The following is a 17,949-nucleotide window of genomic DNA, read 5'->3' on the forward strand; positions in this document are numbered from 1 at the left end:
GGACTATTAGGTTGGGGATGTACTGCTAAGAAGCTTTACTAAGCAAGTGGAAGAAGGATGTGGTGCCAGGAAGTCTGGGAAGCTGAGAAAACTTTACTTAAAGATAGGAACAACTGAAAAAAAGGCAGTTTCTAATTTAACCTTGACAGGACACTTTGGTATTGTTAAACTCCTCTATAGCCACAAACTCACACACTCACACAGCAGGGGTCCTACTGTGCACCCAGACCTGCCTCCTGGGTTTGGCCATTTGGGCAAAGTCTGGGCAGCCCCATTGGCTGCCTGGACCTGGGCGTCCCATGGCGCCTGGTCCCTGGGCAGGTGAGTGCCCTCCCTTTGGAAGGGCACAGGAGCCACAGCAGCCTGGCGTTGTGGGGATGGGCTGGCTGGTTTGGGAAAGGAAGGAACCCCTGTCCTCCAAAACAACAAGGGATTTCCAGACCTATGCAGAGTGTCTCTGAGCCCTCCCACGACACTCGCTTCACCACTCTGGCTCTGTCCCCAGCTGCCACACTCTGGTCCTTGAAGCAGTTGGCCACACTGTGGAACTGAGTGACAGTGGCCCCGATGGTGGGAGCCAGGTGTTCCTTGCTCTTCTTGTCCAGCTGAGACCAGACGGAGCCCAGCCAGTGGTGGGCACTTTTTTAACAGCTCCTGGGAAGTAGGGGAGTGTCACCGGGCTCTCTCACACTCAGGATCAGCATCCAGTCAACCTTCTCCCCAGTCCCAGGGAGGGTCCCTGGTCAGTGCTAGAGTCAGGAAGCAGAGGAACACACACACACACACACACACACACACACCTATCTTGCAAATATTAAGAAACAACCTGAATCCAGAGTGCAAAGAAAATCAAATTTTTAATACTATTCCCTTACACGATCAGTTTTTCGGGTTGCATCACATTTGGCCAGGGTTTATGGATACAGAGGATGGATATCATTGATAAGTCAAAATGAAACTGACCATTGTGGATTGTCACAGAAGATTATTGAAGACTCTCAAGTTATCACTCTAGCAGTGGAAACAACTTTGGTCTCCAACAGCTTTTCTGACTGCAAGAGGACTTCTATAAAAGATACTTCAATAAATTAAAAACTTTACCTTTTTACCCAAGCTTTTCCTCCTGGCAACATTAATGATTTCAGTCTGAAAACTGCCAAAATGTATTCTTTTTTTAAATAAAAGAAAATAGGTTTTGATGGGGTTTGTGACTTATCTTTAATAAAATTTTAAAAAAAGTTGGGAGATGAGGCAGAATTTGTGGCTTAAGGTAGTATATTTTTTTGGGTAAGATTTAAATTTCAGTTTGTTTACAGGACTTCTCTTAGAAGTGAGTTTTAAAAAAATATTACATCAATAGACCCCCTTAAAACCTATGTAAAATTTTATGCGTGTGTGTGTATTTTTCTGGGAAGGGTCTAGTTTCTTCATGACCACAATTTAAAAAATACTGCCTTAGAGTACAGAGATTATGAATAAAAATCTACCAACTATTACTGCTGTAAACAAGGTTGGGGTCAGTGTGGTACAGAACTTTTAAGACAGAATAATCTCTTAATATTTACATAATTGCCATCATTTAATAATATCAGAAGAGTTGGTAATCATATTAATCAGGGGTAATAAAGTTGAAATTTTTAGGAAAGCCATTTCATAATGATAGAGCATATTCAGAGTTATTTTGTGATTTTTTTAAAAAAAATATGTTCTTTTATTTGCCTTGACTGGGAATCGAACCATGACCTTCTGGTTCATTGGTTGACGCTCAACCACTGAGCCACACCAGCCAGTTAACTGTGATTCTTGGTCTTTAGGTCAATTATTATGAAACTAAACTTTGAGCAATTCTACCTTGATTGTTTCTAGAATTTATAACTTATTCCAAATAACAGGATCTTAATTTGACTTGTCCATAAAATCCCCCCTTTACTTTGTATTTAACAGTTCTTTACAACTTAGATTGAAAAGGATGGGCACTAAGTTTTTAAAACCACTTATTATTCAAAGCATTTCCTTTATTCCCAGTGAACTGGGAATGCGAAAGCTTGGCTGTGGCTCTTTCTCTATGGCTGACTCTGTAACCCACAGTGAGAACTTCTGGTACCAAGCTCATTGCACTGCTTCTCTTTCTCCCTACAAATCACATCCTAAATCCACCTGGTACTCAGTAATAATATCCTTTAAGAGTCTGTTTTTCTTTCCAAGAGCACAATGCTCCCCACCTTATCTTATATAATTGTGAAGAACAGTTTTATAGTCATTTGAAATCTTTTTTACCAGCCTACAACATGGGCTCTCTAAATTGGTAAATACTACTTTTTATTGGTTTCAGAGAGGAAGGGAGAGGGAGAGATAGAAACAGCAATGATGATAAAGAATCATCAATCAGCTACCTTCTGCACGCCCCATGCTGGGGATCAAGCTCGCAACCTAGGCAAGTGCCCTGACCAGGAATCAAACCGTGACCTCCTGGTTCATGGGTCGATGCTCACACTGAGCCACATTGATTAGGCTAAATACTACTTTTTAGACAGGAAAATTCTGCCAAGAGGACAGACTAACCCAGACAGATCTTAAATACTGTTGGCTTTCAAACCATAATTGGAATGAAAAAAATATCTTCATGTATATATTTCTTTGTATATATTGCCTCTTCAGCATAATAATGGTGAAACAATAGGGTTTATTAATAGGATAGTTTACTTCAACCACCCAGTTTTTAGGGAAACAAATATAATTTTGAGTTTCACTCTACCTACTGAGAATATCCAAACAGTGTTCCAGGTTGGCAAAATTTATTCTGCAGTTTAAATTCGGAATTTCAGTGTGTATTAAAATTCATGGCCATTTCTACTTTTGCTGAAGCTTTCCATTGGTTCTGCTTCAGTCCTCCTGTGCATGAGACTCGGGGTCACAAAAGGCACAAAGCTAACAATATTCACTTCGCTCATCCTGTTGGGTCCACTTGCTCCAAAGGATTGAAGATATAGCCATGTGCAGAAGTAAAGAGTATAGAAACCCTTCTGCAGCTTATAAATTAGTTGCTAGATTTATATTTTGTACATGAGAAAAGGTATAAACTTGGTTCCCACAACAGTGTTTGCTTGCCATTTCTAGTCAGCAAGGTAACATTTGGGTTGCAAATCCACAGTCCAAAGAAATCTTCCTAACCAATCCCATTCCCTCCAAAGAGGGCAAGTAATGGTCAGGTCTGATATGAAGGAAGAGTGTTGAGCCTGTAGAGATGAATTCCGAAGACTGGCCTCTCTGGGCCATAACCGCAGCGCTTTTTAGTAAACGGTGCACCAATTGCTGCCATCACTTGGCATCAGCCCTCCAGTAATAAGTAATATAAGGTCAACAAACCACCAAATCCCAAGTCCTCCAAGTGTCAATAGCTTCCCTACTGCTGTGCCAGTGTGTCCCAGACAGAAACGATCCACTCCAAAACATCCCAGGAAGAAAGAGTAGAGCAAAGTGGTTATGAAATAGTGTCCGGTATACCTAGACAAAAGGAATTAAAAGGAAGATGTTTACCACATGAAAATTAAAACACTTAATGTACAGTGAAAAGATGACGCAGCTAGTCCCTCTGTGGCAGTGGTTCTCAGCCTTCTGGCCCTTTAAATACAGTTCCTCATGTTGTGACCCAACCATAAAATTATTTTCGTTGCCACTTCATAACTGTAATGTTGCTACTGTTATGAATCGTAATGTAAATATCTGATACGCCGGATGGTCTTAGGCGACCCCTGTGAAAGGGTCGTTCGACCGCCAAAGGGGTCGCGACCCACAGGTTGAGAACCCCTGCTCTGTGGCCTCTTACTCCCTTACCCCTCCCACCCCCCTCCATAAGATCTCTTGTAGGTCTAGACCAGCAATTTTCAACCTTTTTCATTTCACGACACACATTGACTAATTACTAAAATTCTGCAGCACAGCAATCTACCGATCTGACAAAAAAATAAATATAATTTCAATTCATTCAAATTGGATGTCTCTTGTTGTGTTGGCTGTTGTCATGTTTTTATTTGACAAAATAAATCTAAGGGAAAAGAGGTCAGTGCTCCTGGCTAAATAATCAGGTATTGCATGCTTCTCAGAATTCTTGTGGCACACCAGGGGGCTGTGGCACGCGGTTGAAAATCACGGGTCTAGAGTCTCAAAAGCGAAATTGCTAAGATATGGAGGACCTATAAAACAAATGTTGAATTGGACTGGACAGGAAATTATCAAGCACGTTAGCACAACAGGCATCCTGGCAGGAGTGGAGTCTGGGCCCCACTCATCCCCGCCCAGGCTCCTTTCCTGAGGCTGCAGTTCTGAATGTGGTTCTTCAATGAAGTGTCGTCCTTCCTTACATGAAACACTGATCTCCATGTACTTTTTTTTGCTGTCTTGTGGCAACTAAAAACGGGGACATCTTCATAAAGACTTCTGTTTTACATACTGTGATGACACGCAATAGCAGTTATTCTAATATTATCACTAAACATAGTCATAGACTCTTCACTAGCAAATGGTAGAAGTAAATTCTGTGCCTTCAAGCAGAACTTAGAGAAATAAGCCTAATTCTTTTTAAGATAAACTGATTTTCAGTGAGAGAAGCCCATACTTTTCATGATAAAACCTTTATTCCTGAAATACTAAGGCTATTTTCTCAGGATTTCTGCCTGTCATGGGAATTCTGGAGCTAGATGCTCTGTCCAACTCCTTCATTTTGCGATGAGGGGATAGAGACTCTGGGTGCCCAAAGGTACTTAGGTAGTTGGTGAAAGAGACATTTAGGACTTATGGCCTCTGGTCTGAAGGCCAGAGTCCTCTCTGTTATAACTATATTCCCCCATCCATGGATTATGCACAGTAGTAATCCTGGTGCCCATTTAACACTTAAGGTAAAAGAAACAGTCACACCAAGAGATGACAAGGAAAACAGCCCTACTTCCATCCAACTACCAACTACCCCATTCTAAATAACACTTACTTTATACAAGGTTTATTCTCTCGTAGGAAGGTCCTAGGACTGGCACACTCAATTCCATCCAGGGCCCTGCACTGGACTGACGTATGTTCCACATCACTGTAGGCCTGCCCACCGAACTGTGGAATAACAACCAAAACAAAAGAAACCAAAAAACTCACCAAAGCAAGTAACACAAAATACATCTTTATATCAATTAATAAACGCTGACTCAGGATGATAACTATTCAAATGAAGTTGGGGTGAAGCTGTGCTAAAGAACAAGGAATTTAGTGACATACTTCGCATGATTGTAAATTAATCCATCCTAAATGTACATTGCTTTAAATAAACTCTTGTGGTTTTTTTTTTCTTCTTTTTTTCACTGGCTTCTTTAATAATAAAGTTTAAAAACGTATACTCAGTTTCATTAAATGCCATTTAAAATAGATGGACACAATGCTTTAATTATCCTTTATTTACAGAAAAAAGAGCATACTACTGAGCATTTGGAAATGGGTATCTAAAAAGTTGACCTTATATTAGTCTGTTTTATATATATTATAAGTGAACATAACTAGGAAAGAGCTCAGAATATCAACTGACTCAGGACTCTATTTAGGACTGTGTGATTAACAGATATTTGTAGTACATCTACAGTATGTTTAAATTCCAGCAAAGAATTTCACAATAGGACCTCTGACCCTTTGTGTAACTGAATTCTAGAAAAGTAAGCACAGCTGTACATTCTCTGCTGGCACCTTATTAAATGCGTCACTACTATTTTTGTTGGAGCATTTCTCAAAGGGAAGAGAGTAGGAAAAATGATGCTTATTCCTTGTACTCTCCCAGGGACTCAGGTACCTGAGCGCTGCCAGTCCTCTAGGACTTTGGGGGAAGTGATAGTTTGAGGGCCTTGACAGGATCAACTCAGTTTTTAATTAAAATATTTAAAATTATGTGATCTCTAAACAATGCTAACTCAAACTTTTATCCATAAGTATCAATAGGACAGAATCTCACTGCATTGAGAATATTTATTTATACTTGATTACAATATAAGTTGTCTTTTTAGTTTTAGTACTTTCAGGTTTATTCCTCTGTATCTGATTTAGTACAAAGGATATTTTCCCGCAGGAGGGTGAGGGCATGTGCTGGGGAGTGGGAGCGGCTGGGGAGAGGTCAATGGGGGAAAAAGGAGACTAACGTAATACTTTAAACAATAAAGAATTTAAAAAAAAGTAAAAAAAAATATTTTCCCATAATTTTGTTACACCTGTATCTTGACGTGCATTATACAGCAAATATAACATAATGGTGCATCCTTAATGGGGAGAACATACATGAATTTCACTAGTTTTTGGGAGTCTGACTAGGCAATGTGCACCTAGCTTGAGAGATATTATTAATGGAACCAAATAGCTTCTCTCCATTCAAAGAGGCCATTGTTACTAAAGGCTTCTCCTTGAATCCTATAATCTCCTACAAAGACATCCTATATAATAAAAGCCCAATATGCAGATCGACTGAACAGCAGAACGACCAGTCGCTATGACATGCACTGACCACCAGGGGGCAGATGCTCAACACAGGAGCTGCCCCCAGCCCACAGGCCCCAGGCCAGCCAAGGTGGGGTGGGGAAGGGACAATCCCCTGCAGATTGGCCCTGATTGATGGCCAGGCCTAGGGATCCTACCTATGCACGAGTTTTGTGCATGGGGCCTCTAGTATTCTAAAGACCCTGCACATTTCTGGATGAGTTTGCTTATAAAACAAAACAAAAACCCACCTTGAGACAACCATAACCAAGTTCCTGGGATGCAGTTGCATTTCCAACATGATCCACTGGGTCTTCACATTCTATGAATTCATCAGGTCTATAAATCACCAGTAAGATCATGATCATCACATGGTCTTTGCAATTGGCTGTTTACATGTATACAATCAAAACAGGCAAGAGACATCTCTTCAAGTTTTCTGAGTTTATTAATCTCACTCTCATTCTTCCCCAAGACAAGAGATAGTGTCAATCCAGACTGAAGCACGGCAGGCCAGACAGCCATCCATCCATCCAAATGACCCGTTCATTGGGGCAGGGGTTGTTTCTGGTCCTATTTCTGCACGGATTCTACTGCTGCCATAGCTTCAACTCTTCTCTGGGAAAACATCCGCAAGGCTATGGGGGCAAGATTAAGGCCAAAGGATTCCCAGTTCCCCTTGCATTTCCCAAACGCCTTTTCTTATTTGACTAAAAAGAGATTTTAAAAAATGACTTGGTTTTGTAATGGTAAGGAGGTTTCATTCCCCCGCCCCGCCTCCCCCGGAAGTACCTTGTAGGCAGGGGCAAGTAATTTACTTCATTTGTGGCTCACACAGCGCCAGCCCCTACGAAGGAATCTCTTTCGGGTCAAACGGGGGACAGCGAAGGCACCACCTCCTACCTTACCCTTCTTCCGGAGGCTGTATGACGTCACGCCTCCCTAGTCCTCCTCCTTCGGGATCCCAAAGGACCTGTCACCCACACCCCAGGTTTCCCCCTGCACTGGGTCGAGGACTGAGAAACCTGCATGATATTTACCTCCCGCGTGCGGACTATCAGGTCCTCAGGTGGGGAGGGTCCGGGAAAAACCCCCAAAGCATCCTTCCTCTCCTCCTCCCCCAACACAACACCCCCTATATCCCTTGCCCTCTCGCCATCTCCACCTGTCTCGACAACTGGGTAGCTTACAGGAAAGAGCACAGGATGACCGGAGAGGTGGGGTCGCCATATTCCCAGCTCGGAGCGCCGGCGGAGACCTCCGGGTGGGCGGCGCCAGCGGACGTGAGCTCGGGCTCCGCTGTAGCGTTGAACGAGTGGCTCCGAGAGACACAATGCAGCAGAAGCAGATTCCCCAGCAGCAAGGCCGCCTGGCCGCAGAGAAGTAAGTAACTCACCGGGCAACCGCCCAGCACCATCTTCCCGGGCCCAGCGGCGGACACCGGGCCCAGCAACCACAAGCCCCGGCAGGCACCGGGACCCGAGCCCTGCCAGGTCAGGCCTCTTCCGCAGCCCCGCTCTTCGCTGCCAAGCAGCCAATGGGCGCGCAGCCCGGCGCCCCGCCCCCAAGCCTCCAACAACCAATCAGAAGAGGCTGCGCAGGGGGCGGGGCTGCGCTTTGCTTCGGCTCCTCAATGCCTCTTGGGAGTCTCACGCTCCTCCTCCTTCTGCTCTGAGCGCTTCCTCCAATCGGTTCCTCCGACGCCCGCAGGAGGCGGGGCTGGGAGTGGAAACGGGCGCGGACAGTGGGTGGGCGGGGCAGCCGAGTGCGGCTGGCGGCGTCCCGATAGCAATTCCCTGTTCTCGCCGGGGACTCGCTTTTTCCCTACGTCAGCGGTAGCGAGCGCGATGTCGGGAGCGAGCTCGGACAAATAGCGTCAGTGGCGAGCGCGTGTTCGTCCCCGGGCGCGCGCGTCCCTGCCAGCTCTGGGGCCCCGGCGGGGTTGGGGAGGGATGGAGCGGACCGAGGCAGGAGCGACCGAATGCTGAGCAGTGGAACCTGCGGAATCGGCCGCGATGGGATCCCGCGCGGGCTCGCCCTTTGGGACACTCCGCTTCCAGTGGCTGCTGTTGTTGGGCTTGGTGGGCCCAGTCCTCGGCGGGGCGCGGCCAGGTGGGTGTCCGCCCCCGGGGACCTTTGGGGTTGCCGTTTCCTCGGGCGGGGACGCTCGGAGTCACCCCGAGGTGCCTGGGAGTGGAGGGGCCTGGCCTGGCGACTGGACTCAGGGTCGGGAGGCGGAGCCGCCCCAGCTGTGTGTGTGGGTGGACAGTGCTCAGACCCGAGGGTCGGGGGATCTGGCGCCCCAACCCTTCTGGGCACCGGTCTCCTGTCGGATCCCCCTTACTCCGCCTCCTGTTTGACAGAGCCGTTTGTGGGGCTCCCACCCCCCCATGCCGCGCCAAGCTGGGTCCCCCGGATTCTCTCCAGGCTACTCTGGATCCGGCTCTGACCTCGGGGAGTCTGCTGGGTGCGCGCCGAGGGTGTGTTCCTCTGTAAACTGTTCTGAGACTTGGGGCTTGGACTTGCTTGTGAAGTTAGTGTCACTTGGAAAGAGGCCGGGAGGCGAGGGGACTTTTGGTCCCGGTTATCAGGATTTGAAAATTGGACGTCCATTCGATCAGCGGGGTCACCCAGAGCTGATCAGTAGGTACCCAGAGCTAAATTTAGTGATGGAATAAAGGTGTGTGTGTGTGTGTGTGTGTGTGTGTGTGTGTGTGTGTGTGTGCGTGCGCGCGGGCTCAGTTTTCTTGGGCCATTTTGTTGTAGTAAGACTACTAGTTTTTGGAACCGAAGGGCTACATTTCTTTGGCCAGTCTTCTATCTGCGTTTTTCCTGGGTTTGTAATGTCTTAAATCCTGACAAATAATCCCTGCCCTGCTGAAGTTACAGGACTTACGTAAACTTGCTTTTGAATTGTAAAGCTTCCCTTGGATACGTAAGGCGTGAATATTGGAGGCGCCCAACGTGGTGGAAGCAGATCGCCAACACTCTAGCTTCTTTCTGGACACAACTTTGTTTTGACTCTTGCGTTAAATTATTGTTTGCATGTCTATATTTCCCTTATCAGTTATAGAGTATGGTGGAGAATGGTGTGTTGGTTTTTTGTGTATGTATTTTTTTTACACTCAATCATTGCCTTGAGAATTGTTCAAATGTGATGACGGAAAATTTCAATGCAGGCTGGCTGACCTTCAGGAAACTAATTACATTTTTTTCTTATCTTTGGTTTGTTCTTTTTCAATTAAATGAATTTGTCCCACTGCAGGGATTTTGAAGCTCTAAGTGAAACTTTAGTGAATGGGAAGCTACTAAGTATTTTCTGGTTAAGATTATTTTTGCCGTGACATTCTAGGAGGTGGTTAACATTTACCACTATTTAAGGTGAAGTAGTTTATACATCTGGAGTTTTAATAATCTATGATTCAATGTGATTGCAAATATAACCAAGACTATAAATATATATATGTATGTGTATATATATATATGTATATATATATATATATATATATATATATATAATTTTCTTACACAAAAACAAACTCTTTGTTTCATTTATTTACTTTTTCCCTTTCTACTCAATTTTTGGGGTGACACTGGTTAACAAAATTATACAGGTTTCAGGTTCACAATTCCACAGCACATCATCTGTGCACTGTATTGTGTGTTCACCACACCAAGTCTCCTTCCATCACCATTTATTCCCCCTATACTCTGCTCCACCTCCCCCCGCCCTGTGATCCCTACATTGTTGTGCATGTGCATGATTTTTTAGTTTTTTTTCTCTTTTTTCTTAATCACTCCACCCCCTCCAAGAGCCCTGAGCCTGCTATCTAACACTATATATATATTTTTAAAATAATCATTTATTATTGGAAGTATTACACATGTCCCCTTTTTTCCTCCATTGACCCCCTCCAGCCCTCTCCTACCCCACCTCAGGCCTTTAGCACCCTATTATGTGTGTCCATGGATTATGCATATATGCATACAAGGTGTAAGACTATATTTTTAATGTTAGTATATGTATTGTGAGTACATGAAACAGTTTATTCTTGTATTATTTATTAGTTATTGTATTATTTTCCATAAGGACAAGTGTAAATCTGCTTTTGCCCATCCCTGTATATCGTTGTAGGGACTATCCTTGTGGTTTTTAACTGTGGCTTTTAACAGTTTATGGCCAATGCCTCACTTAATTAAGCATATGTATGCTTTCAAAATTTAGTCAGTGTTTATCAAACGCCTATAAACATCATGCTCAATTCTTGTAGAGGGGCAAAGGATGACTAAATGTGCTAAGTCTAGGTGAGGAATGTTGCGGAAGGTTTCACTGTGGAAGTGATATTTGAACTGATCTGTATTGGTGAATATTCAAGTAAAGGGATAGGTGTTATAATGTACCCCGCGAATCACAGAAGGACGCCTCAAGAAGTCGAATTAAAGAGTCACATTTATTGCAAATCCGGGACTATGAGGGGCCATTTCCCAAATCTCGAAGTGATAAGATGGCCACAATACCAGATTTATATAGGCAAAGATCACAAAGGTATTGATTACATCCCAGGGTTTGGAATGAGGAACCTGATTTGCAAAAAACAGTTTACAGAAGCAAATCTGCATGTTATCTAAGTTATAGTTTTGGGTCTCCTGATCACTGAATTGACAGAAACACATTATCTAGAGCCCTCGGGTCTGGAATGAGGAACCTGGTTTGTAAAAAGGCGGTTTACAGAAGCAGAAGCAGCATGTTATCTAAATCACAGTTTTGGGTCTCCAGATCACGGAGTCAACAGGGACACGTTAACACGTTAACGGGAGCCCTCTGACCTTGGGGTAACTGTGCTGTCCTTCCCAGGTAAAGGAAAATGTGCTTTCTAAGACCAGTGTGACCACAACCCATGGGATAGTCACAGTACAATCAGTAGGGTATTTAATTGAATGGGATAATTTATATAATTCAGAAAATCAAAATTAACTTTTCTATGATTTTAGCAAACAAATAAGTACAGAAACCAAACAGCAGGGTTAAAGTTAAACTATAGTTTCTACCTGAGATGATTGCTGCCGTACTTCATTGGAACACATGCTAAGCAGAAGAGTTTACAGGAGTATGAGGGGTGAAAGAACATGACTTGATAGCAATGATGAGAATGTCTCCAGGCAGATGCCTATGTATGAAAGAGAGGCAAGGAAGAACAAAGGTAGGTTTGAACCAGTTGGAAAGAGCCTTACATGCCGTGCTAAGGGCTTTGGACTTTACCCTGTAGGTAAAGTTCTTTGGGTAAAATTTGTGTTTAAGAGAACTGGCAACAAAATGGATGACAGAATATAGGAGGGAGAGGCTGGAGGCTGGGAGAGATCCGTTAGGAGGCTTTTGTGATAGTGTGTAGTGAGTCAACTCCTGTCTCCCTCCTGGAATGTTCCTCCAAAATCAGCTGACTAAACTGTTGCAATACAGGAAGGATGTTTAAATCATGTGCTGAAATCTTTTCTGCTAATGGGAGAGGAATTTGAAGACCTAATAAGTACCATATACATCTTGGTTAAATAGGCTCTGGAAGAGTTTTTACTGCCATTGTATCAATGAGGAAGTGCAGTATAAATTCCAAACAGATGCCACTCACAGGAAAACTTTTCCTTTTAAACGGAGACTAACAAAGGTACCTGTGTGTCACTGTGAAAAATAACAAAGGGAATCAGGTATGAAACCTTTTCTGATGTTCTCTTTTCAGTTAGTAATTATGATGCACAGATCTAGAATTAAAAAGAGCATTGAAAAAGACTAGCATTCTAAGGAAAATGAGTTTTAAAGTGTAATTACTCATGGTGACTCACTGTAAAATGAACTATGTAGTAAGACTTAGGTCCACACTAATTTTGTTTTTTGGTGCCAGCAAATTATTTGAATTTGATGTTTGTACTGTACAGGAGAGTGTAGTCTTTTACATTTAAAGACAATTTGGTCTTCATCCTTTTAAGTAAAAAGTAAAATGTTTATAATTAAAATATGTATAGAACAAATTGTTGGATTCCAACACAGTTTTCAAAAGCACTTTACATTTTACCTTACCAAAGTGTAAGGTTCCTTTATATTTGTGTTTTATTTAAAAAAAAAATCTTGGTTTATTATGAATCCTCCCCAAAGAAGCAAGTTCTCAGGAACTGGAGGCTTTTTCTTGGAATAGCCACAAGCCCAAATATATGACAAATAGCCTCATGATATATACAGGGTGGCCCCGAAAATATATAGACACATTTTAACAACTGGTAGTTTAGTTTTGAAAATGAAATGTGTTTTAATAAACACTGCTTTTCTTTTTTTCTTTTTACAAGATATATTTTTATTGATTTCAGAGAGGAAGGGAAGAGAGATAGAAACACCAATGATGAGAGAGAAATTGGCTGCCTCCTGTAGTCCCCACACTGGGGAACTGGCCTATAACCCAGGGCGTGTGTCCTGACTGGGATTTGAACCATGACCTCCTGGTTTATAGGTCGATGCTCAACTATTGAGCCACACCGACCAGGTAACATAACAGTGCCTTTATAATTATTCAAAGTGTGTACATTTTTTGGTACACCCTATATATATAGGTAAATATATATATATATATATATATATATATATATATATATATACACACACACACACACACACACACACACTAGAGGCCCGGTGCACAAAAATTTGTGCACTCGGGGGGCAGGGGGGTCCCTCAGCCCAGCCTGTGCCCTCTCGCAGTCTGGGACCCCTCGGGAGATAACGACCTGCTGGCTTAGGCCTGCTCCTGGGTGGCAGAGGGCAGGCCCAATCCCTAGGTGCAGCCCCTGGTCAGACTCAGAGCAGGGCCGATTGGGGAGTTGGGGCGCCGCCCCCTGTCATGCACAGAGCAGGGCGATTGGGAGGTTGTGATGCCACCCTCAGTCATGCTCAGGGTAGGGCCGATTGAGGGGTTGGGGCGCCGCACCCTGTCACACACAGAGCAGGACCAATCAGGGGGTTGGGGCGCCGCACCCTGTCACACACAGAGCTGCAGGGTGATCAGGGGGTTGGGGCACCTTCCCCTGTCACGAACAGAGCAGGGTGAATAGGGAGGTTGTGGCCCCGCCCCCTGTCACACACAGAGCCGCAGGGCGATCAGGGAGTTTGGGCGCTGCCCCCTGTCACGCTGATCCCGGTGCTGGGAGGCATATTACCCTTTTACTATATAGGGTAGAGGCCTGGTGCACGGCTGGGGGCCAGCTGCTTTGCCCTGAAGGGTGTCCTGGATCAGCGTGGGGGTCCCCACTGGGGTGCTTGGCCAGCCTGGGTGAGGGGATGATGGCTGTTTCCAGATGGTCACACACCCTTCAGGGTGGGGGTCCCCACTGGGGTGCCTGGCCAGTCTGGGTGAGGGGCTGAGGGCTGTTTTCAGGCTGGGGGTGACTGAAGCTCCCAACCGCTCCTTTTTTTCTTTTCTTTTTTTTTTTTATTCTGGGCCAGCTTTAGCTTTGAGGCTTGGCTCCAGGTCTTAGGCCTCCGCTGCTGAAAGTAGATTTCTGGACTTTGCTTACAATGTTGCGATCCTGCTGGCTGAAGCCCGGCGGACTAAAGCAGGTTTCTGGGGTTTTGTTTAGCTTCTATATTTGTTACATAGTTGCTTAGAGTTGCCGCTCAGAGGCCTGCAGTAGCAGGCGGGGAACGTTGGAGTCCTCCGTCACTGAAGCAAGCAAGCCTCATGTTAGTTTCAAGCTGCCTGGCTGCCGGCCTCCATCTTGGCTGGCAGTTAATTTGCATATTGCCCTGATTAGCCAATGGGAAGGGTAGCGGTGGTACGTCAATTACCATGTTTCTCTTTTATTAGATAGGATGTGTGTGTGTGTATGTGTATGTGTGTGTGTGTGTGTGTGTGTGTATATATGTATATATATATATGTAAATATATGTATTTCCCCCTTAGTATATAGCATAGTCTTCAAGTTATGCCATCCTTTGAGTTCATGCTATGGGACTGACTGCCTCATAAGTAAATCTGATGCTTTTAGTATCTCAGTAACTAACCCCCCAGGACCTTTTAAAGTTGGATTGCACTTTGAATTGCATAACATTGTTCTTAAAGAGATTATTTTTCATTTTGTGTCAGTGTTATTTTAGTAGATTTATTTTTCCAACATGATCAGGTATAGGATGCTTCTTGAAATATCTTTTAAGAATAAGTTAAGGAACCTGAGTTTACTTAATTTGGTCAGTTTTAAAATATGCAGTTGTTTGTGTATTTGTTTATATTTAGCTTAACACAAGACTTAGAGTATTTCAACTTATATAGGCAAAATGATGCCACTGCCAAACATTTGTCATACTTTAGGATAAAACCCATTCCTATCTGTAAGAAATGCCTTTTCCCCTTTGACACATTTTTCTTTCAGTGAGATGTTTCATGGTTGAACTCATATTAGGAGGATCCCCTTAGTCGCCCCTTAGAACCCTCATGCGGTAGACCCCTAGAGATTAGCTTTATTGACACATCAGATTCCTGCTGTGAATTCTCGCTGTGATCCCAGCTGCTTTAGAGGAGTGGTTAAGTATTCTATGTCATAGCAGTACAATGAAAGATAGCATTGCAATTAAAATGTCAAATGTGTGGGCCATGCAGATCTTTGAAAGATTGATATAAAAGATGCCAATCTTAAAAAATAAAACTTACTGTGGGTTGTTCATGATCATGACAATTATGAGATCTATGTGTGTATAGCAGTAAGAATAAGAAGAGGTTGTTTACTCAACACACATTATTAAATACTTACTGTACAGTGTGGGAAGCACATAATGAGTATGATACTGTCCTTTGTCTCAAGAACGTAAATTCCTTGCTAGAGGACCTTAAATTCTTTAGGGCAATAAAGGCTATAAATGGCTGGCATTTTTCCAGAAGGGGCACTTACAAACAACAGCAAATGCCCTGTTTCTTTTTAAATGTAGAGACGTGTAAATGTAAAAATAAAATAAAATTGTAACACTCAAGAAATGTAAGCATAGCTGTGGAAATTCTAATTATGTTTGAAGATAGTTATTGATACCATATGTTATATATTTATATTTCCATTCCATTCACCTTGTATGAAAATATGTGGCTACAACAGTGCTTTGTGTATCTAATTACAACAACTTCTTTTCAAAAACTAATGTGGACAGCAGAATTACCTTTTCATCCTATATGGGAACCCCGGTTTGTTTTCTACAGTAATAACAGTATTTAAAGGTGGCTATTTGTTTACATAATAGGAAGGAAAGGATAAAAGCCCATGACTGAAAGTTCACATTTGTTTGCTTTGCAATTAGGTGGAATTCTTTTAACTTATCTCCCTCAACTACAGCTCCTATTATGGAATACATACTTGGACATCCTCCAAAACACAGTACATAAAAAAAAAAAAATCTACGGAGATAGAGCAGTGATTTTAATCGGTGTGCCATGGCACACTTGTATACTGCAAGACTTTTTAAAAAATGCAATACCTGACTAGCCAGGGCCACTGACCTCTTTTCCCTTAGATTCTCAAATTTTAAAAAATGACAACAGCCAGTACAATAGTTGCCTGGTGTGAATGAATAAAAATTATACCTATTTTTTTTGTCAGATCGGCCAAAAATAGAGATATTTTGTTGTTGTTGTTGTTTCGCAGAATTTTAGTAGTTTATGTGTGCCATGAGATGAAAAAGGTTGAAAATCTCTGAGTTAGAGGAAGAAAGGAGTGAAATTAACACATTTCCCTTTCTTTTGCTAAATTTGATACACTTTCATTTTCATGTTTCAGCTCTTATTTTTTATCTTCAGTCCATGTTTTCTAGTAGTGTGATTTTAGACACTATGTTTATCCTGTCAGATTCTAAAACAACAGTTTATATTCTCCGTGGAGTTGATTGTATTAATATTTTTATTTCATTGTGAACTCTATCCCCCAGAAGGCCTCTGGGAGATATCTTTAGTTGTCACACCGTGGTGCTTCTGGTTTTAGTGGGCAGAGGCCAGGGATGCTACTTAACATCCTACATTGCACAGGACAGGCCCCTCTCCCTCTCAAAGAATTTTCTGGCCCAAAATGTCAATAGTGTTGAAGCTTTATATAAATAATGTTAATGCACTTCCTTTATAGTAACATGTGAAACATGTTATTTTTGTTCCCATGAGAAGGTGCTACTATTTGGAGTTTAAAAAATAAAAAGGGAATTGAAAAATATATGCAAGATAAGAACAGGAAAAAAAGAAAAGAAAAAAAGAAACCAGATCTAGAAATAAGAAAGAAATTTTGAAAAAATATAGGAAGGAGGATTTTCATACAATTAGTGTATATTACTTTTGAATGCTACTAGTATAACCCAAGCATGTACATTTTTTACATTTTGGAACTCCTTATGGCATTCATAAAGTGGGTCCTTGGACTTTAAAACCAAGAAGTCAGTATCATAGTAATAGCTGTTACATACAGAAGTTATTTTTGGGTACTATACTTTTAAAAAAAATTATTGATTATAGAGAGGAAGGGAGAGGGAAAGATAGAATCATCAATGATGGGAGAGAACCATTGATCCACTACCTCGTGCACACCCTGCACTGGGGATCGGCCCCACCGAGGCATGTCCCCTGACCAGAATCGAACTGTGACCTCCTGGTTCATAGGTCGATGCTCAACCACTGAGCCACACTGGCTGGGCTAACTCTCTTCTTTCTTATCTCCCAAAGTCATAGGCTACTACAGCCTGATCCTCCAACACTCCAACAGGGCCTTCAACTCTCTCCTCATGCTCTTCCTCCCAGGGGGATGCCAACCTGGGGTCTTCCAACGTAGTAACAACTCCCCTGCACTGTGACCTCTACACTGCGATCTCCAAGATGCTCCTCTGAGGTCTTTTGGACAGCGAGTCTTGGTTGCTATACTTCCGAAAGCCTTTTAAAAGAAATGATTAATTGTGTTCCCCCTCCCTCCCCATCTTTTATTCTTTGCTAGCAATCTGTATAGAAGAGCTAGTTTCAGCTCTGGCCCAAAATAATTATAGAGTCACAGACAGTTGCAAATGTACAGGATGATTTATTTTTTATCACACAAAACTTCTAACCCACAGAAAACATTTTATTCATGTCACCACTCACTTCTAGAGTGACTGTCCTAGTAGTTGGATAGATTACCATGATCCAGAATGAAATTATTAAGGATATTAAAATTAGTGATTTTAGGAATTTGAAAAACTGAAGGTTATTGAAAGGTCTATTCTAGGTGAAGAAATAGTCCTGTACCTCAGTTAATTTAAGATTAAGGATATTTCTATTTAGTGCATCTATTAAGGCCATAGATTTCTTTTGACATGGTTCCTAATTGACAACTCTAAACATCTGAATATTTTATCATAACCTGGTTATTACAAGGCATAAATATGCCTTGGATTAGTCCATGGTTGCTTTTTATTTTAGCCTA

At 42.7% G+C, this 17,949-nt stretch overlaps 2 protein-coding genes across 2 annotated transcripts in view; one reads left to right on the forward strand and one right to left on the reverse strand.

Moving 5' to 3' along the window:
• Window positions 1-838: 838 nt before the first annotated feature.
• On the reverse strand, window positions 839-8,020 carry TM2D2 (TM2 domain containing 2). Its single transcript, XM_081084534.1, has 4 exons — window positions 7,689-8,020; window positions 6,750-6,837; window positions 4,985-5,100; window positions 839-3,504 (listed from the first exon to the last, which is right to left on the reverse strand). The coding sequence occupies exons 1-4, from the start codon at window positions 7,913-7,915 to the stop codon at window positions 3,291-3,293; spliced, it is 645 nt and encodes a 214-aa protein (XP_080940660.1). The 5' UTR covers window positions 7,916-8,020; the 3' UTR covers window positions 839-3,290.
• Window positions 8,021-8,513: 493 nt separating this feature from the next.
• The window catches only part of ADAM9 (ADAM metallopeptidase domain 9), a gene marked incomplete at its 5' end in the record, with an annotated part of 98,907 nt that continues 89,471 nt past the window's right edge, over window positions 8,514-17,949 (forward strand). The window contains one exon of the mRNA XM_081083136.1: window positions 8,514-8,610. Within this exon, the coding sequence (XP_080939262.1) occupies window positions 8,514-8,610 (97 nt within the window). The remainder of the gene's footprint in view (window positions 8,611-17,949) is intronic.

Source organism: Myotis nattereri (assembly GCF_964212035.1).
Source record: "Myotis nattereri genome assembly, chromosome: 2".
Lineage (NCBI taxonomy): Eukaryota > Metazoa > Chordata > Mammalia > Chiroptera > Vespertilionidae > Myotis > Myotis nattereri.